Source organism: Lonchura striata, chromosome 5 (genome assembly GCF_046129695.1).
Source record: "Lonchura striata isolate bLonStr1 chromosome 5, bLonStr1.mat, whole genome shotgun sequence".
Classification (NCBI taxonomy): Eukaryota; Metazoa; Chordata; class Aves; order Passeriformes; family Estrildidae; genus Lonchura; species Lonchura striata.
The window spans coordinates 49889553-49911021 of NC_134607.1; the positions used below are offsets into that span (position 1 = coordinate 49889553).

The following is a 21469-nucleotide window of genomic DNA, read 5'->3' on the forward strand; positions in this document are numbered from 1 at the left end:
ATTTGTGGGTAGCTGGTATAAATCGTAATTCACAAGGATATTTATCTTAAAAGCTAAATTAAAGACTTATCTATTATGGAACGGGAAATATTCAGTATAATTTTTAATACTTCTTCAGTTAGTAAATTTGTTCAGAGTATAATAAATACAGGAAGAAACAGAACTGTTGCAGGTGCTTAGCTGTACAGTGAATAATCTAGTGAAATTGCTCAACAATTGCTTAATGTAACACATGAAGGGCTGGCTGCTTAACAGTATCATGCATTTGAAAAAGATCTGCTTATTTCAGGTCAAGACAAGATGCCTGGCTAATCATGAATGACTGACTTACAAATACCTCCATCGTATTCTATCCACTTTGAAAAGTCTTGCAGGCTAAGATTTTCTCAACTGAGTAAATGAAACTCCTGGTTTCCAGGAAAGCCAAAACTGTTCTGTTTAATATCTGCTTTGTTAAAGCCATATGGATGCACCTGATATCTATGAATTCATCTTTATACATGGAATAATTCTTACATTAAACTGTTAGTGCTTGTATCTCTGAAATACCAGTAAGCATGTTTTACTTTGTTACCCAAGTATTATTTTCAGTATTTGTTTTCAAATTACTCATTGTAGTAACCTCACACCTCACTCACTCTTTTCTTTCTCTTTTTTTTTTAAATTTCTTTTTTCCCCCTTATGCAGAGGATTACTACTTCAGGAAAACAGCAGGTTTTCAGAGGCATTGCATTACTATAAACTGGCAATTGGTAGCAGACCCACACTTGCTTGTAAGTATTTTGACTCTACAAATATCGACTCTATATCGACTATAGTTTTCATAGAAACTTGTCCTACTCTTTAGTAACAATTTCCTTTTTTTCAGAAGCTTTTAAGTCAGAAAGCAAAAGGTGAAATTGTGCCCTTGACAGCAAGTGTTTATTAGTAAACTTGTACTATGTGGTACAAGTAAGAAGCAGATGATATATTAACACTCAGCAGCATGACTAGAACTTAAAATGCTTCTGATCTGGAGTGTTGAGTCAGAGATACTACTGCCCAAATGTTCAGGCTAATGTTTTCTGTTTCTTACAGCCAGTCCCTGATATTTATGTGAGTGGATAATACAACTATTTTTTCTTTCTTGCCTGGCCAATATGGAGAATAATAATTTGGGTGTTGCCAGTAACAGGTTTCAAAATTAAGTGGTGGTATTTGAGATGGCTGAGACTTTTGTAACTTCAGTATTAATATGTATATATATTCTTATGTATATGTATATTTTTTGTAACACTTCAAACAGTGGTGCTATATGCTTTCTACAGTCTTAAAAAGAGGAACAAAATGGAACATTCTGCCTAACCAGTGATTCCTTCCCCCCTTACTTCATAGTCACCTTCTTCTTTCCTTGTCTCTGAGCGTCTACCTTTTATATATTCACATATGTTACATGTTCACACTCACACCAATGAGTGATCTGTGTTATTCAAAAACCAAATTAGATAACCACAGGATCTCTACTCAATACTAGTTAGAATTGAAACAGTAGATAAAGCATAATAGAACTCCATTCAAATAGAGCATTTTTTCTCTCTTCACAGCTGCCTATTTAAATACTGGTATCATCCTGATGAACCAAGGGAAGACAGAGGAAGCCAGGAGGACTTTTGTGAAGTGTTCAGAGATCCCTGATGAAAATCTGAAAGATCCTCATGCTCACAAAAGCTCTGTTACCAGCTGTCTTTATAACTTAGGAAAACTTTTTCATGAACAAGGACACTATGAGGTAAGACTCCAGATTTGTATATAATATATTTAATACAAATAACACATACTGCTTCCACCCAGACTTTCAAAATATATTACATACATGAACTGATTGAATTTCACCAGATCAAGATTAGCATTCTCTACAGAGAATATTTGTTCTCTACAGCCACTGGTGAAATGCTATTAATTAGTAGTGGATGTTCTCACATCAGAGTCAACATGAACATTGGTCACATCTGATATGTGTTAGTTCATTGGTTTTGGCTTTGTACCCGTAGCTGGTATGCGAGGATAAAGCTTGATTAAACCTGATTAAAGGCCAGTCGACCTAAAGTGTAGAGGCATTATAATTCAAAACACAGTAAGTCCATCTTTGGCTGGAAAAGTGCAATTATGCTTGCATTTAAGTCTCTAAAAATAACACCCTGTTGAAATAATTTAAAACTTCAGTGATTAAAAACATCCCACTGTGTGTTATTTTCAGATAACTCGACCTCAGTGCTAAAGTGGGTTGGATATTTTTCATGTAACAATAAACTGCGCCTAAGCTGTCCCATCTCATTTACACATGCAACTGTAACTGTTGTGATTCCTCTCCATTTTCCCTGATGAGCTTAACTGAAACTGGACATTCACAAGAGGTTTGACCTTTAGCAGTATTTGAAAGAAATTCATTCTGTCTTTGCATTGTCAGGAATACTTCAGAACAGGAGTTGTGAGTGGTTTTGATTCATGTAAAGTGCTCCTGACCGTGACAGTTGTGTCAGCTGTTTAAGATCAGGCATGCAGAAGCTGGACAGATTCCCTGTCATCTGTCTGCTGCATCCAGCTCTGTCAGCTGGAGTTACTAATTGGTTAAAAATACAGACAGCTAATGCATATATACAGAGAAGAGAACAGCAGCATGTTGTCTGCACAGCCAATATAGTGTAGAGTTGGAGTTCAATACCTGCAAGATACAAGAGCTTTTAGGAATATAAAACTTCAGATTTCTTCCTGGCTTTCATTGCAGGCTTTGTAAGCTGTGACTGCTTGATGCAGAGCTAACAGACTGACCAGCAAGTATCCAAAGTAGGGAATGAATGGTACAAGGCACAATCATATTTGCAAAGGGATTCCAGTTTTTGGTTTCTTGACTTCATAGTGCATCTCAACCTTTCTGTGGAGCAGGCTTCAGTTGTGAGGATTATGCTTTGCTATTGTTTGGCAGTAGACAATGATTTCTTTATTTTTAAGTAACTTAGCATAGTTAATCATGAGAATGTCCTTTGTCTGCATATCAATAATACTCCGTATTCTTTCACAGCCTACTGAATTTTATGTTTATAAACTCATCAGTCATTAAGAGGTATAAATATTGTCCTTGTTACTTTCACCTGGAAAAAGTTGCAATATTTGAAGTAACTTTATCTCTTGTCTATAAGCTTCACTGAATTTGGTAAAATTCAGGTAAAAAAAGGAGAAATTTTGTACTTTCTGTGGCATTTTTGATGCCAATGTGTTTTCTCTATCCCTGCACCTTTTATATGGGGAAGGAAGATAGTTTGGTTTTACTTTAGATGTGAAAGGATGCTTTTTAAGTTGGTGTTTTCCCACCTATGTGTTTTTTTGCAGGAGGCCCTTATGGTTTACAAAGAAGCAATACAGAAAATGCCGCGGCAGTTTGCACCACAGAGCCTATATAACATGATGGGTAAGTGCATTGTTAGTGCTTCAGAATGATATTTGAGGGGTTAGGGTGGAACAAAAGACCTTATATGCGCAACTGGTGCTCAAATTAATGAGCTAATAAAACCCAAAAATAGTTACTTTCAGTACAAGCCAAACTAGCTTCAGTGCTTAAATGCCAGAAGCTGCAATGCTGGATAAGGTACAATAAATGATGAGACTATGAGACACTGGATGCCTTTAGGAGTGTCAGTGTAGATGCCTACAATGAGAGAATTCTTATTTTTCTTCCAGGACCAGCTATCTGTCCTTCAAAATGAGTCCTTTGAGTACTGCAAAAACCTGTAAATTTATCTGTGAGATGTTTCTTGTTTAATTTCAGTTATTCATATTCTTCATCACATTATTATATGGGATACATTAAACAGATAAAAGAAAGAAGATAATATGCATTATTACTTATAGTACTCAGATCTGAAAAAAAGAACGCTGGTTCTTGTTGTTCCAGAGATACTTGTAAGTGTAATCCTCTCTCAAAGCTAATGTGCTTCTGCTAAGCACCCTCAGTGTTTGGCCCAGTACTCTCTTGTTTAGGATAGGAAACAACGTAAGAACCTTTACTTTAAAGTAGTTCAAAGTGGAGCAATTAAAAATATCTGTGTAAACAATTAGGATCACCAGGAAGCATATGGGGTTTTGTGTGGTTCCCCCTATCAAAGCCTCATATACAAGTGATTATATTGGTGGATACCAATTGCGTTTATACAGTTGTTGACTATTATTCAGGAAAGGCATCTTTGACTAGTATCAGGGCACAGAAAAAAGTAAAATTGTAGTTGTAACTGATGTTGTATGTTTTAAAAATATAAATGCTATATTAGTTCTCTTGACACAGTGACAAAAGTATTTAATGTCAGTCTAAACACTTTCTTAGCAGTTCATACTGCTTAATGGAGAGTTACTTCTCCCTGAGCACTAAGCTTTACCAGATTGGTGCCAATGGCTAAAATCCATAAATGGCACAAATTGATTTTTACTTATACTTTTGTTCATTGTCAGTATTAGTGAAATTATTGTTTTATCAGTTTTATTTATCAACATTTGCTGATCAATTTGGTGGTGGTATGAACAGTCACCTCTGTGTGAATTAAACCTCTGATTACTATTGGTGTCCTATAGTGACTGCTGAAATACTGCAGTGCTTCAGCAAATGCTCTGAAATCTTACTGCCTTCTTTCGTGTAGATACATTTTTCATTATTCTGATAAAAGTGTTCCCCAGAATACAAATTGGAAAACGTAAACCGGTGCTGTTTCTAGCATGGAATCCTTGTCCCATTGCAAAACAGGTTTGTGCTACCCTTTTTCTTTTCCAGTGAATAGATGCTAACTTTAAAACTACCATGACCTCTAATTTTCTCCAGATTTTTCCTTTTTGTTTTTTTGGTTGCTTTTTTAGGTTCAAGATGCCTTTCTCAATTTCTTTTGTAAGCACGGGAATGTCCAAGTTCACTCTGTTCCTGGGGTTTGCATTTTTTAACTCACAAAACACAAATTCTAGCTCAGTCCTTTGCCCAGGCTTGGCTCCTTCGGTACTTTCTCCCTTCTCTCCCTAGCCATACTCTGGCTTCTGCTTCCTTTAAGCTGCTGCCAGCACTTCATGGATGTCCTGGTGGCATAACAAGAAAGACATGGTCAACTGAGTGTATCTTAGCTTCTTGTGGAGCTCTGAGAATTTCAACTTACCATTAACATAGCTTATATTTGTATTTTTATTGCTTTTGTGGTGGCAGCTTTTGCAGGGAAGACACAACTTGCTTCACACTGGTTGCTGAAGTGTTGCTTGTAGGTTATGCTGCAAAGGCAATCCAAGAGGCTACATGAAGTTGAGTAGTGACTTGAATAGCTATATTAACAGGACTCAGACTGATTTGTTTAAAGCTGTTCTGGATGTGTCTGCATTAGCCTACATGGATGCATTTAGTCTCTCCTACCTGAGATGACAAGACAGAGCTAGGTAGCTATGCTTCTCTATAGTGTGGAAAGAAAACTGTACCTCTGAGGAGTAATGAAGCCCTTCTGATTTAGATATCTGTTTACGATTATACACATAATCCATGTAAGCATACTTCTCCTCTAAAAAGAGCTGAGATGACTGATGTAGACTTAGTAGCTTGATTTGGGTGAGATAATTTTTTTTCAGTCATCTCTTTGCTTTGTGTGTGACAGGAGAACAAGGCAACCACATCCATTGTCAGGAGTGCATCCGCTTTGCAGCTCATCTGGTGTCGCTGAGTAACAGAGGGCTGCCTGGAGTGTTTATTTCTGTTTCGATGTTCAAGACAAAATTATAAACACGTTCCCTCTAACACTTTTTTGATAAACAGCATTACATAAACTTGTCTGCCCACTTCTTGCCTTTAAAAGGGAGACTAGAGGAACTGAAATAGGCCAGTCCTGTCTTGTGCACTTGCAAGTGCAGAAACCTGACTGAGCTGTCCCCCTCCCTGTATGCTCATTGCTGGGGAGGAAGGGGGAGAAAGAGAAACTGGGGAAGTAGCAGAAGAAAGTTGTCTTCCCCATCTCCTTAAACGTGGAAAAAATCTTCACAGCTTATCACGAAATCCAAGAATAGTCACAGTTTGATGATCATCTGTTGTGGTTGTTACTGTGATGACTGTATTCCCAGTCTCTGGCAATCTCTTTGCTTGGTTGAGTGGCACACATATTGCTACATATTGGCATGTCATATAAGGAAACTACTTCCATTAATTTTTAATAAGTACTCATTCATGTGATTGAAGATTTTTGAAAGGTTTTTTTTCCTCCTGTATGATGTAAGAGAATAAACAGAAGATGAACTGTTTAAACGGAATCAGGTTTGAACTCCAGTACTCTGAGTGCAGTAGCATTAACACTCCAGCAGTGCTAAGCCTTTACACCACCTGCTTTCCCTGTTTGTGTTACACTTCTTTTCCTGTGCTTGCTTCTATTGGCCTTTTGCTCTGACAGGCCCAGTGACTCATTCCTCTGGTGTGTCAGTCTGCCTGACAGACTGTCATCCTTTAAAACACTCTCTAACTTGCCTCTTAATGGGAAAAAGAAGTACTGGGGCTCAAGAAGCAGACATCCATTTGACTTTTCATTTTTTTCATGGTACAAAAGAAGGGGCTGTAATACCAGCATCAGATGTTCTAAGTTTGTGCTTATGAAAAAGTTGCAGGGAAGATTTTGGTCTCCTGTTGCTGTGATTTATTTGGCCAGGTGTGCAACAACTCGGCTAAGGAAACCATATGTTTCTCTGGCTTTGTACCAGGAAACAAAACCTCTTAATTTTTTTTTTTCCTTAGGAGAACCCAAAACAACTAAAAATTGAAACTTTAAAACTAGAATCAAAATAATTCTTCAACAAGCTGTATATAAGGTTGGCTTGGTATTTATTTTCTGTATACCATATTGCTTTGATGTAAATTAAAAAGTACATGCTAAGGTTACACAGATTAATTTGCTTGGCATGCCAACTTGCACTACAAAGGCCGGAGTCCAGTTCAGCTGTATTAAATAGGTAATATATTTTGTTTAAAGTTTCAATTAAAGCCTGAGGTCAAAGTCCCTGTGGGATCTTGAATACTTTAATGCCAATATTAGGATTGCTTAAGGATCAGCCTCTGCTCTAGATGTCTTTTGCGTTTCTTGAAATCTGATATTGTACAGTTGATTGTATTACATTGCTTTTAAAACCACACTAGTCCACCTGCTACAGTAATTCATACTCCTGACAGTTGAGTGGTGTGAAGTGGACCATGGAGGCTTTATTTTAATACCAAACAGTAACAAGAAAGATGGTGAGGTGGCAGTGTTCAGGTTTAGATTGGCAAGATAGTGTCATAAAGACAAATATCTTGATGGCACTTCATCTACCCTTGCTAACTAACATCTGAATGTCTATTTTCAAATGCACTTTCAGGCAAAGCTTTACAAATATTTTTTATAAGAAATGCAAGTCACAAAAAAAGCTAACATTTCAGAAGTAAATACAGTTCATGAATTGAAATTTAAATAAAGTTTAAATTTCTCCTTGTGCATCTGCTGGATTGCACATGGACAGAAAACAAATTATACACAAATGTATGGTCCAGAAAAGAGCCAGATTTTACATCTGGTGCAGAGGTTTGTATCGTAAGTACAAAGGCTTAGCATGCAGAGAGACTTTCTGTGTTGATGATTATAACATCGCTATCACTTGATTATGCTTTTGGGTTGACGTGGCTGTTTCTACAAACCTGTTAATATTGTTAAGGCTCCTGTCCCATTTACCCCTTGCTCCCCTAGTTGCTTTCTTATTGAATTATTTTGAAATAGCGTTTAGAACTCTGGGAAACCCTTTGGTATAGTTTTACTGTGCAACACTTAATTTATAAGATCCAAATATGATTAAGCTGTGAAATACATACCTCACATCATAACTTATGCAGAGTATGGTACCTGCACTTCTCTAAGCTTTAGTCATCAGTGTGCTTCCTATGCATCTCATGAAGTTTTACTAGTAATTTCTTACTAAGTGTACATTACAAGCCTTTTTTTTTTTTTTTTTTCTTTTAAATCTAGCTTGGATGGAAAAAGGTTGGTTTTTTTTTTTTATTATTATTCCATATGTACATTTTATTACATGTTTCATTTAAATAAGAATGGTGTCCTCTCCAATGGTGATGGGAATAAAATGCTGGGCTTCCTTCTCTTCCCCTTCCTGCCCTCATTCTGATACTTTAGCCCTTCCCCCTCTGACACTTTGCAGACTGTGGTAGTTTATATCTGATGTCCAAAGCTAAGTAGCTAAGTGCTGCCTGCAGCTGGCAGCCAGTCCCTGATGATGTTCCACAGGGCTCAGTATTAGGGCCAGTCCTGTTTAATATCTTAACTGATGATCCGGATGAGGGGATTGAGTGCACCCTCAGGAAGTTCACAGAAGTTGGGTTGGGAGTATCTGCTGCAGAGCAGTAAGGCTCTGCAGAGGGACCTGAACAGGCTGGATTGATGATAGCTCAAGGCCAATTGTATGAGATTCAGTAGGGTGAATTGCTGGGTCCTGTACTTGGGTCACAACAACCACAGGCAGGGGGGAAGAGTGCAAAGGAAAACAGCCCTGAGAAAAGGGACCTGGGAGTGTTGGTCACCAACAGTTGAACATGAGCCAGTGTGTGCCAGGCTTGTATCAGAAATAGCGTGGCCAGCCAGACCAAGGAGATTATTGACTCTGTTCTCTGCAGTGATAAGGTTACACCTTGAATTCTCTGTTCAGTTCTGGGCCCATCACTAGAAGGAAGACATTGAGGAAAATGCCCAGATAAGGGCAGTGGAGCTGATGAAGGGCCTGGAGCACAGGCTGCCTCAGCCCTACAAGAAACGTCTGAGGGAGCTGGGCATATTTAGCCTGGAGAAGAGTCAGGAGAGCCCTTATTGCTCTCTCCAGCTACCTGCAAATAGCCAGCTGGGATCTGTCTCTTCTGCTGGGCAACCAGCAATACAACAAGTGGAAACAAGAACAAGCTGTACCAGGGGAGGCTGGCTATCAGGAAGAATTTATTCACTGAAAAGGTTGTCAAGAATTGGAATGGGCTATCCAAGGAAGTGGTGGAATCACCATCCTTGGAGGAGTTCAAGAAGTGACTGGATATGGCACTTCGTGCAATTATCTAGTTGATGTGATTCTATGATTCTAAGTATGAATCTTAAATCTGATTGCAGTGTCTCCTGTTTTTTTTTTTTTTTTTTACTTTGCTTTGAGGGAGTCAAGCTGGGTATGAAGGTTACAGCAATGGATTGCTGGAGATGGTAATTGATTCAATGTTTGATAGCATATTTGTTTTTCTTTTTTCCCAGGTTCCTAGATTTTCTTAGGTTTAGCTCTTTGGACTATTGATATATATTTTAATGTGAAATGCTGGAGTTTTCTTAGGTCGTAGTCTGAAAAAGCTGATTCTAAGGATGAAATGCATTTTTATTTTAAACAGGCAGGGTTTTATATGAAAGTAAGTATAATCGTAACATTTGCAGACCAAAAATAGAGTCCAATACTGAAAATGGACTACAGGGATCCCAGCTAGGCATGATTCTAATGGAAAGTGGTTCTATTAATAGAGTTTTAAAGAAACCTATACTGGGATGAAAATGAAATTACCTATCTTGTGTGAGGTCCATACCTCTATTTTTGTCAATAGACTTCTTTCTCTGGAAGCCTTTTTACAGCAGGAAACAGCTGTGTAATGTCCAGGCTGTTCCATGCTCAAGTGATCTTATTTTGTTCTTCATTTATATCTGTTTTCTACGTTAGGTATTTTCCTTCAAAAGTAGCTTAGTGGTCTAATTAAATCAGATAAGGATTTGCTTCAGCTAATTGAGGCTTATAAGAATTTGTTCAGACAAAGTAAATGCGGATTGACTCTCATCTATCAAAAACCTTGATAAAATACAATACATTCCTTGAAATCTTCAAGGAGATTATTCTGTAAAAGGAAAAAAAAAATGACCCACAATATGCTTGGTCTATGCAGAACTTGATGCTCACTATGTTCACATGCTTCAGCTGTTCAGCTGTTTCAGGGAAGATGTGCATGCTCTGCATACTTATAACCAAAACTGTTAATTTATTGCAGTATATCTTATACGTCAGTATAGTATAGCATCAAACTGTTCTTCCAGATTTATTATGTTATTTTATGCACTGGTACCAAAGGGAAGCAAGAGGGAAGTTGTATATCTAGAGAGGTGCATTTTTATGGTAAGCACATCTGCTGCCTTGATTTGCACAAGAAAGCTGCACGGTTGCATTATCAAAGACAGAAACTCCTTGTGGTATTGTGACACACAGGGACACAGATCTCTCCATCATTTTCTAATTGTTTATACTCCTAATTAAAAGAAATGATGGAAAAGTTAAATTTAAATCCTGATGAAATGTTTATATTAGAGATTTTTATTTTAAAAGGGCATCTCCATCTCCCTTTGTGTTTTGTCATGGAGTGTCTTCTCCATGTCAAATGTTATGTTTTCTATATTACAGTTTTACTACCCCAGAATTGGAGGGGCAGATAATTAGCATATACAAGGATGATGCAAGGCAGATTTACCCTACATTGCCTTCTTTATGGAGATAATTTTTCAGTTGTCTTTTCAGCAATGTCTTTTGGGGTCCTAAAAGGAGGACCACTGGAGAGATTATCTTAATCTGAAAGTATGGGTACCTTACACCTGTGGAGATACAGTACTTTTACATCCAGAGTTCTATTGTACTTTCTGATTATAAAGTCTGGCATGCTCCCCACCAGGATATGGCCTTTGCTTGGTATGAATAATTACATCTGAAACAGAAAAATCATTAAATCGACAGATGAGCTATTAAGCTAGAACCATGTAACTTACATTCATGTAAATGCTACCTAATTTTGCTTTTCAACAATATGTGGTATGTATTGGAAAATCTTGTGTTCTTTTTTAAAATTTATTTTTCTTACAAACACATTCCACTTAAATATCAAGTAAATTAGCCTTTAGAGTAAATGGCTGCTAGCAAGCTAATCTTTTATTAGCATTATTATTTAATATAAATATTTAATGTTTATTAAGATGGTTATGGGGTTAAAATTATTACTTATATTAAATCATTATTAATCAAATATATTTAATTATTATTAATATCCTGGCATGATTTTAGTGGGGAGTTTTTGGCTAGTTTATTATTTTTGTGGGATTTTGTTTAATTTTAGTTTAAAGGATTATTTGTAAATTCCAAAGATTCTGAGGAAATATGGAAAAATAGTGTTGGTGAAGGGTAGTTTTGCAACTAGCCTGTGGCAAATAAAATCTACTTGAGTATAGGGATTTTAATTTTGGTGGTATAAATCTAGCTAAAAGATATCCTGTTTCTCATTTCTTTGGAAGTATTAATATAAATGTTAATGAACTTAGTATGCACTTCTTTAAATGGTGTTTTAGTTGCATATTAATGTTTTTCTTGCACTACATTAGTAAATGAGAATTACGGTTTATTAATATATGAGCTTTCTAATTTAGTAAGACGAGAAATGGGTTCATAAAGCTCAGAAAATATTAACTGAGCTAGCTACCCTGTGAAGCTGGAAACAGTTTTGAAATACTGATTGGTCCCATTTTATTCCAGTCGTCTATTGAATTATTGCCACCACTCATTGTGCAGGCAATGTTGCACATGTCTGTGTGTTTAAACAGATTAGGGACTGGAAACAACTGACCATTTATAACTTAAGGTTTTCACTGCCATTAATTTCTTTCTCTGACATTGTTACCTCTGTTAAACTTTAGAAATCTGACAAGTTTTATTAATAAAGTGTCTGTCTGTGATCTTTCAAACTTTTAGCATGAGATTTGAAAGATTTTGCTAAAGAAGTAATTGTTAAAGTAAATATAGAAATCTGCTTACATGTTTGTTTGCATATTTTCTGCCAATGGACATTCTTCTTATCTTTTTAATACCTAAATAATTAGTGTTGCAAGTTTATAAGAATGTATGATTATAAATGGCAAATATGATTTTTCTTATTTTAATCTCAGACACACAATGCATCCTGAATTATAGCAATCAATCCATACATGTTTTCTGTGACATTTTGATGGAAAATTATCTCAAGGTGGCATAACTCTTATTAAATTGCATCACCCTAATGCATAAATTCACTTGATTTAATTAATGGTTCAGTTACCTGTTGCTTGATTCTATTCTGGTACAGAATAGAAGGATCTATAATTTTGGTAGACCATAGAATTCTGTTGTATTCTAGTAGCAGGAGCTGTTGTCAATTTTCAACTTTTTCTTTTCTTTGTTTAGAAGATGGCATTTATAACAAACTCCTTAACAGTGCTTCCTTCTGTAGTAATCTATGTTTTAATCACTTATAATATAGGAATTCTTGATACAGGTTCCTCAGAAAAAAATGTTCAGCTATAGAGAGTTACCTGCAAAGGGTCAGAGAATCACACAATCATCTAAGGTGGAAGACACCCACAAGGATCATTGAATCTTAAATCCTGGCCCTGCACAGCACTATCCCCAAAAGTCACACCATGTACCCAAGAGCATTGTTCAGACTCTTCTGGAACTCTGTCAGGGTTGATGCTGTGACTGCTTCCCTGGGGAGCCTGTTCCAGTGCCCAGCCACCCCCTGGGTGAATAACCTTTTACTGATATCCAACCTAAACACAACTTCAGGCCATTCCCTCTGGTCCTGTTGCTGGTCACCACAGAGAAGAGATCAGTGCTTGCCCATCCTTTTGCCCTCCAAATGAAGTCATAACTGCCATGAGGTCTCCCCTCAGTGTCCTCTGGCTGAACAGCGCAGGTGACCTCAGCTGCTTCTCATATGGCTTCCCCTCCAGGACCTTCACCATCCTCATTGTCCTCTGTTGGGCACCCTCTTATAGCTTAAAATCCTTCTATCATGGCACCCAAAACTGCCCCCAGTACTTGAGGTGAAGCTGCCCCAGTACAGAGCAGAGCAGGACAATCCCCTCCCTTGCCCAGCTGGCCATGCTGTGCCTGATGCCCCCAGGACAGGGCTGGCCCTCCTGGCTGCCAGGGCACTGCTGGCTCATGCTCAGCTTGTCATTGACCAGGACCCTTTATGCAGCACTGCTTTCCAGCCTTTCATTCCCGATCTGCCCGCACGTCCAAGTTGCCTCATCCCAGGTGAATCTGGCACTTGTCCTTTGTCAGCTTCACACGGCTGGTGATTGCCCATCTCTGGTTTGTTGAGGTTCCTCTGCAGATCTTCCCTCCCTTCAGGGAAGTCAATAGTTCCTCCCAGTTTTCATCTGTGATTTTCAGGGGAATGCAGTTTCTTTCTTTACAGTTTGGTATTTAGATTGACATATTGTAGCTTTGTTTCTAGGTCTCCCTGCTCAGAAATGTCCTCAAAGTTTTAGGAGTTTATTTTGTGAAGTAGCTGAGCTCTTAAAATCTATTAAAAATTGAATTTCCAAGTACTCCAAAGTTTTTAGTCTCCTCATATCAGAATCCATCATGAAAAATAGATGAGAACTCTGGATCCATTTGATACTTGGCAGTGCATTCAGCCTTTACTACCCACAGATAATAGCTCCATCACTTATGGGCTGCTTACTTTTCTCTTAAAGCATCTTGTTAATTGCTTGAAACTCTGCCAAGCTGTAACAGGTTGAGGTGGAATTTTCCACTTGAAGAAAAGAAAAGGACAATATGGATTCCTCACTTACTTTATGGTAATGAAGCAAAGACCTGTGGGAAAAATAGTATGCAATCAAGTAAAAGCATGTCATTAAAGCATACAGCTGGGGAGAGGAGTTGAGAGGAGCATATAGTTTGACTTCTGGCTTCTTCCATCCTTTCAACACTTAATGACATTGTTTTGTGTAGATAAAGTATGTTGTTTGTGTCACTTATATGTGAGTGCTGATATAGTGAAGAGATCACATGTGATGCTACTATCACTGAATTTGATGTTCATGTTCTTTTGGGGTTTCTTACCTGTTTGGATTTTTTTTTTTTTAATTTAGCCTGGGCTCTTTTGGAGGGAATTGTTCTGTCTTTTTAATAGCAACAGAATTACTTAAGTGCTTCTGTGTGTGTTATCAGTTATCCAGACCAGTGCATGAGTATGAAATGCTATGTAGAACTTCGATTTAGGAAGATGTGTAGATCTTTGATTTAGAAAAAGTAGACCTTTTTTCCAAACAGGGATGCAAGCCTCTAAATACAGCAGGCTTGTTTGAAAAAAGTCTGTCTGTTCTTAACAATCATGTTTGTTTCCCTTAGCCTTGGCTTAGCATTATTTCTGTCTCTACATCATGCTTATTTTGTCTGTGATCTGAAGTTTGGTCATTTTGCATGCACAATGCCCTAACTCCTGAAACTCAAAACTGATGTGCCACATTTTGCCTGGGATCCTTCTCCTCTGGTGACAAAGACCAAAAAAAAAAATAATCCGATTTGGCCTTGTCCAATTTTCTTTTATGAAGAAAATCTTCCATAACCTCTTTAAACAAGATCAAGGGATAAAAGTAGCTCCCATGCTATGACTTAGTTATTTTTCGTCTCTGGAGAATCTTTTTCTCCAAGTTTTGGGGGTATGGTAGTTGGCTTCAATCTTGATTCTTTGGTTCCTCTGTCTTCCTGGTACCTTCACAGTTATTAATTTCCATATAATGCAGAACTGGAGGCTGTGACTCACATGGAGACAACCTTAGCTGATCTACTTGGGTCGGGTGTAGTCTCTTGATCCTCCAATAGTAGTCTTTGATAACCTGTGACTTCATAATTTTTTATTAGAAATGAACCAGCTGCTGGGATGATGAAATCCTGAATCTTCAGTTGGCATTTTCAGGCTGTCATTGATGTAGGCAAGGGCACGTTTATATCCAGAGTCCTCGTGAAAGAGCTGGCTAAGTGCAGAGTGTTAATCTGGAAGTTGTTATTCTTCACCACTACATACTTGTTTCATATGGATTGTTTCCAAACTTTGAGAAGTTTGTTTGCTTTTTGAAGGAGACTTTCTTGCTGTGTATCCTAAACTTTTTCTGAGAAAAACTTCATGACTACAATTGTCTAACACTAATATATAATATATATATAAACATAAAGCATTCTGTTCTTATATTGTTCTTCAACATTCCCTGCCTCAGACTCTCATTGTAAAGGATTTCACCTTGAAAAATGTCCAGTTTCAGTCATTTTGTATGTGACTTCATAAGATGAGCAATTTTAAACTAATGGACGCTGTGTTTTAATTTAAACAAGTTGTGACAGATAACTAAATATAGCTATATTCAGAGATTATGTTTTTTAATGTCTTGCCCCTCCCATCAATATACTTTCAGGACTGTTTTCTTAAACTTCCCTAGTTTGATTCTTGAGTTATTATAATTAAATGCAAACATTTTACATGTTCTCCCTGCTGTTCCATGCTTTGCAATGTAGAGCGATGGAACAGAAGTAGCTTTTCTAAAGTAGATGAGGTAAGATTTCTGTTAATTTGAGACTTTTGACTAAAGCTGAGCAAGTGGTGCTCTCTCTGGCAATTTTTTCCAACAATAGTTTTCATCTCAGCTATGCTATTTCAGCCCTCATAAGGCTTTAACTTAATCTCCTCATTCAAGTTTCTCCAAAGCTTTTTGTGCGTGGGTGTGGTTGCAGGTGTTCAAATCACTTCACTTTTTCTAGATCTCTGCACATTTAGAACATAGAAAATAATGAGATAAATTATGGAAACCTTGAGAAATTTGTGGCATTCTCACTAGCATTTGTTTGACCTTGCAGGAGAAGCCTATATGAGAATGAGCCGGCTGCCCGAAGCAGAGCACTGGTATGTGGAGTCACTACGATCCAAGAGTGACCACATCCCAGCCCACCTCACCTATGGAAAACTGCTGGCTCTGACGGTGAGTTTATCAGCACCTCCTGGGGAGTGATCTCAAATCCTTTCAGTAGGTTAGGTAAAGGGATGGGAAGGCTTTGTCCTGAAAATTGCTTATAGCCTTTTTGTCACACTGTTTCACTTATTCCTTTTAATTAAGGAGTTTGGCAGCACTTGGGGGTTTTATTTGTGAGACAGTGCATCTATCCCTGAGGTAGCACCAACTCTGTGCTGGGAAAAAACAGTTGTAATGGCACAGGAACTTTGTAATGCATAGTAAGGAGTTCTCTTGATAAAGCCTTTATTATAAGTTCTTTGCATGATAAGTAATGGAATAAATTCTGTTAGATATTCAGTGTTTGACTAAGGGCTGTTGGAGCAGCCTATGGCTGGGTGTCACCTATACTTTGAGAATAACATCTCATGCTTTGAATTTACACTTCATTTAGAGTATCTCTTTGAGCATATGAAAGGAACTACTCAACTATGAAGAGGTAGTTCTAAGAAATCAGAAGAGTTGGACTTCTTTATTTCTCTAAAATTTACTTAACATTTGGCTGCAGGTGTGCTTGTAGCTCCAGCTAAACCCCATATGATAGTTATAGCAAAGTGGCAGTCCCTCCTTGATGTTCACACATTTTGAAGATGAAATGGGTTTCTATTTTAGTAATTCAAATAATTCTGTTTTAAAACTGCCTTTCATTTCTTTTTTGTTTCTCGTTCCCATTTTTCTTTCATTTTTATCTATTCTATATTTGATTTCATTCTTTACCTTAGTGGGTTCATATTTGCTTTCTGTGCTCTACTGATACATCTCTGTATGGTTCTTGAGTCCTTGTGACTCAGTCTGGATATTCCTCCACTGAAATATTCCTCCTCCTCAACTATTCACCTGGTGATAAGCTTTTTCTGTAGTCTTGATTGTGCTATCCAGTCTTCAAGCAAAAAATGTCTTTTATTTTGGAAAAAAACATTATTAGTTTCAGGAGATCCATTATTGCTAAAAGCATCTGAATTTGAAAAAGGGGAAGGAAAAACAACAAAAGTTTTCTGTATGAGTAACAGGCGACAATATAGTTTGAAAGACTTAAAAATTGGTCTGTGTTACTATGTAATATTAAATGCAGAGTTTTATTAAAAGCTACCTGAAACTGAGGGTTTTAATTTGTAATGGAAGTCAGGGTGGTAGTGTCATATTCCCCACTGCCTGACAGTTCCACATCCTGGAAAGGCCTTTTGTTTTGTTTTTTTTTTTTTTTAACAATTTCCAGTTACTGTTAAAATTGCTGGGATATTGACAAATGTATGCACCCACTTGTTTACCTTCTTCTTGAGTAGAACTAAAAATAGGTTGTACAAGAAGATTTACTTATTTATCTTGCTTTTCTAGCAGATATCTTTGTATATTGGACCCAAGAGAAATAGCAGAAAGTCGGTGTTATTCTTCTTAGGAGATCCTTTTTAGGCTTCTTTCAGTAACAAAATAAGAAAACAAATAGTAAGAGCAACAATATTAATAGCAAAGTGTAAGAGAGAGATGAGTGATTCACATGGGAATGCTTAGAACCCCTGGCAATACCCAACTGTGCCACCATGCTCCTTGATCCAGAAGCAACCCTGTTCCCCCTTTCCTGGATGGGGAGGTGGTTTAGAATAATCTCTGGGTCCTGGCCATGCCCCCTCCTGGGTGCTGCAAAAATTAATCCTGTCCTGGCCAGGAGAGGAAGTAGAGAGTTTTCTTAATAAAATCTAAATTTCTGTTTGTTTGTTTGTATGTAAGCACACAAACTCCCCTACCCCAGTATTTCTATGGTTAATTTTTTTGAGAGATGAGTGTGTGAAATACGAGGTCTGTTAAGAAAAGTCTTACAGTGATTCTGGGAAACAAGATCTCACACTTTCCTTCAAAATAACAAAATCCCCAAAGTCTACAAACATTGTGAGCTGCTTTTTTTTTTTTTTTTTTTTTTTTTTTAATTCTGTCCCCTCATTACAAAAGTGCAGGTATAGGATTAAAATTTGGTGTTATTATCCCAACTTTTAGAAGGAAACAATGAAAAATCTGCATGAGTCCTTATAGTAGAATTGAACTGTTTGCATTTCTCAGGGAATATAAATGGAAGATATGTGTGGTGTGGATTGTGCCTTGAGCATCTGAGCTGTGTTTGTGGAAGAGCATGTTTCAGCAAGGAGAACTGTATACAGCTTTGAACACTGAATACTGCACTATGATAGAAAATAAAATACCTTTCCTTTCTCAACACACCCTTGCTTTCCTATACTTGCTCTGTGCCATAATTTTAGTCTATTCTCCTCATATTTGTTTGTTATTATTTCCTGTTGCTTTTGTCTTTATTATTGTTCCTTCTCATCTTCATGGCAATATGTACAGATAGGGTTGATGTCCATTCTATTGACAGCAGTATAAGCTGAAAAGATGGTGCTGATGTCCTGTTTACTTTCAGGATTTCATAAATACATAGCAAGGAACATTATAATAACAAAGTATTTACAGATGGCACAATACTTTTCTGTTGGTTACTTCATTAATGAAAAATAAAGTTCACTTATCTTTGATTTATTGAAAATTGGCATTAATTCCAATTAGTTCTTTGAGCTACAGGTCTGAAAAAATATTCAACACAAAAATGGATTAAGAGATTTGGCAGTAAAATATGTGGGTTTTGCCTCCATTTTGGTCACTTAATCAGTTTTGCAGGTTACTGTCTGCTCAGTGAGTCACAAAATGGATTTTGTCTAGTTTCTGTCATACTGAACTGTCATAGTATTAGTTCCCATTACAAATATATAATTGCTGTAACTGACATGCTTCCTGGAAGTCTTCATAAACTTCCTTGGGATTCAGATTAGAGCTGCTCCCTTTGGCATAGTTGTTTCAGACCAATCCCAGCTTGAGCTACCACTGTAACTTTTCTGCTATATTTTACTATATTTTATTTGTTATATATACTACCTGAGTTAATGCTAATTTTCTCACAGTCTGTAAATTTAGGAAAGAGAAAAGCCTACTTCAGTTAGTTTTTGGATGTTAGAGATGTGTTAAACGCCTCTTTGCTGTTGGAATCATACCTTTGAACTTTATACAAACCTGTTTATTAAGATAGGTACTGGGACAAAACTTAATAGTGTTAATAACACTTCTCTGTGTCTCTTTTCTAGGAGAAAAATGTGAGATCGCTGATGAAGTGAATGGTAGATGTAGGTGCTAATATAGATAGGAATTTTTTCTGTTAGTGAAACTGGGGGTATAAGGGAGGAGAGGAGGTAATTTTCAGACAAGTTCCTAAATTCCGGCCAAAGGCAATTCTAATATAGAACCCCCTAGCAGTAAAGTCAGACCTGTAAAGTTCACTAATTCAGCTATGTTTTACTTCCTTACTTTAATTCCAACGAAGTGGCTTATTTTAACCTCAGCTTTTCTGCCTTCTTGAATCTGTTGCCAGTATAAATGCTTACTGAAAGAAGCATCACATAGAATCAGAGAATCATTTAGGCTGGACAAGATACAAATAATGCCCAAATGGACTTGGGCATGCTGCTGTGTATGCAGGAAAAACAGACCAGCTTGAGGGCTCCAGAGGAATAGCTAACGAGTTTACAGTCTTGTTACCTAATATTGTAAGTTACAAAAATTTCCTATCTCCTATATTAGTTCATGTTATATATTTATATCTAAGAATTACACCTCACTAAGCTACATTTATGTTAGGACAGCATAATTTAGTGGTTGACAATCATGATTAGTAGCTCAGTTACTAGAATAATTGGAAAATAGCCAGTTGTCTGGGACTTAGGTTTGTCCTTTTTTTATATTTTTGAAACAACATGTAGGTGTTTAGAACTATAGTGCTTTAGCATTATGTGCTTTTCAGACCTGTAACCTGTTAAGCTGCTTGAATAATGAGGAATTTATTTTTCTATGTGACATGTTAGTTAACATAGCCAATCTTCTGGTAGCTTGGTACCACAGCACCTAAGCCTCATCCTTTGCTTAGGTAGTTTATTTCTACATTACAAAGAAAAGCATAATTTTTTGAAAGACTTTAAAATTGCAAGGCTCTCAGCTTTAGAATAAAAATTACTCTGTCAAAAATGACAGTGCCAGGTGATGCCTTGAGCATGTATTGTAATTAGTTTTCCATTATATGAACAAACCTTCTCGAAGAGAAGGCATTGGCTGTCTTGCTAAAAAAGTCATTTACAAGTAAGGCTTTTTTTTTTTTTTTCTTACTCACTTTAGTAGTCCTAAAGAGAAGACTAAGAAACCCTTCCTCCTAATGTCTGGCCTCTGCCATCAGTCAGTGGTTGGTTGTTACAGTAGCATGCTAGTCTGAGAAACTTTATTTCAATTACAAATAAATATTTTTAAGTTTTGTTTTGTCTGTTTTGAGTGAAGTTGAGCCCACAAATGACCCTGCATAGTTTGCAGTAGTGTCTCTAATTGCTAAAATTCTTAGGGTCAGCCTCATATTGTAACATTTAGTGTGTCACATCTAGGAATTACAGGCTTTGCTATATTTCTCTGGAAGAAATTGCACAGTATTTTGTTGAATTTTACATGGCTCCACACAGTGCTGTTAATCTCCTATTTTTAACTGACTTGGAAAATCATCCAAAGTGCTGTAAGAAAAATTTACTTTTCCTTGTAAAATTTTGGTGCTGGAGCTCCAACAATTAAATTCAGCAATAATCATCCTAGAAGATTCGCTGTAATCTAAAATATTTTATTTTAAAATGTTTTCTTCAAATGGGGATTGGGAAAGTGCAGTCATAGACATGATAGAGACAGGCAGTGTTTTGGATTAATATAAAAGTAACAGGATTGTGACATTCAAGTGCCAACATTGAAGTTTAGTACTTTTCTTAAATTTTGTGATAATTGCTCCTCAGTGAGTGACCTTATTTTTCCTGCAGTAGATTGTTGCTTATGCATCTGACAAAACAGAAGACCAGTGAAGTATCTTGCCATTTTTGGTTAGTTGTGAAGTTAGTCAGAGTGTTGCTATCAAATACCCTACTGTATTCAGTAATTGGTGTAGCGCTTGACTGTCATCTCAAAATAAATATAAATAAATGAAAACATAGAAATAAATGGAATATAGGAAAAACAGAAAAGAATGGGGCAGCAGGGGAAAAGGTGAATGGTGTAGATGAATAGACTAATTCAACATTTACAATTTCTGTAATTATGTGCTGCTGGTGTTTCAGCACAGAAAGGATATTTGCATTTCTGTTGGAAAAATCTGTCATATTGTCATCTTTAATGTCACTGGTTCATTGCTACTTTTTCTCCTGTCTCTCTAGGTTTATACAAATGGGGAAAAAGCAGGAATGAGGGAGAACAGTCATGATGTCAAAAGAATTTTGACTGTCTTTAAGACATAACAATTGAAATGCTCTGTTAAATCTAGTCATGATCTTCTAGAACATGAAGAAACATAACAGTTTCTTCTTTCAGTAATCAACTTCTTTAAAGCAAACAAAAATATTTTTAGTAATACTTAGGGGGCCAATAAATGCCTACACATAGAGAAATCTTTTATTAGTGAAAAGGCATTTTCTGAACAGGTCAATTTAATTAGATCAACAAAGCTCTTAGGTTTTTCATTT

At 36.9% G+C, this 21469-nt stretch overlaps 1 protein-coding gene across 1 annotated transcript in view; it reads left to right on the top strand.

Annotated features, from left to right (window-relative positions):
• Positions 1-21469, top strand: part of TMTC2 (transmembrane O-mannosyltransferase targeting cadherins 2) — a 235404-nt gene that overhangs the window by 159863 nt on the left and 54072 nt on the right. Inside the window, exons 5-8 of the mRNA XM_021528041.3 lie at positions 688-773; positions 1584-1768; positions 3367-3445; positions 15742-15863. Of these exons, the coding sequence (XP_021383716.1) occupies positions 688-773; positions 1584-1768; positions 3367-3445; positions 15742-15863 (472 nt within the window). The remainder of the gene's footprint in view (positions 1-687; positions 774-1583; positions 1769-3366; positions 3446-15741; positions 15864-21469) is intronic.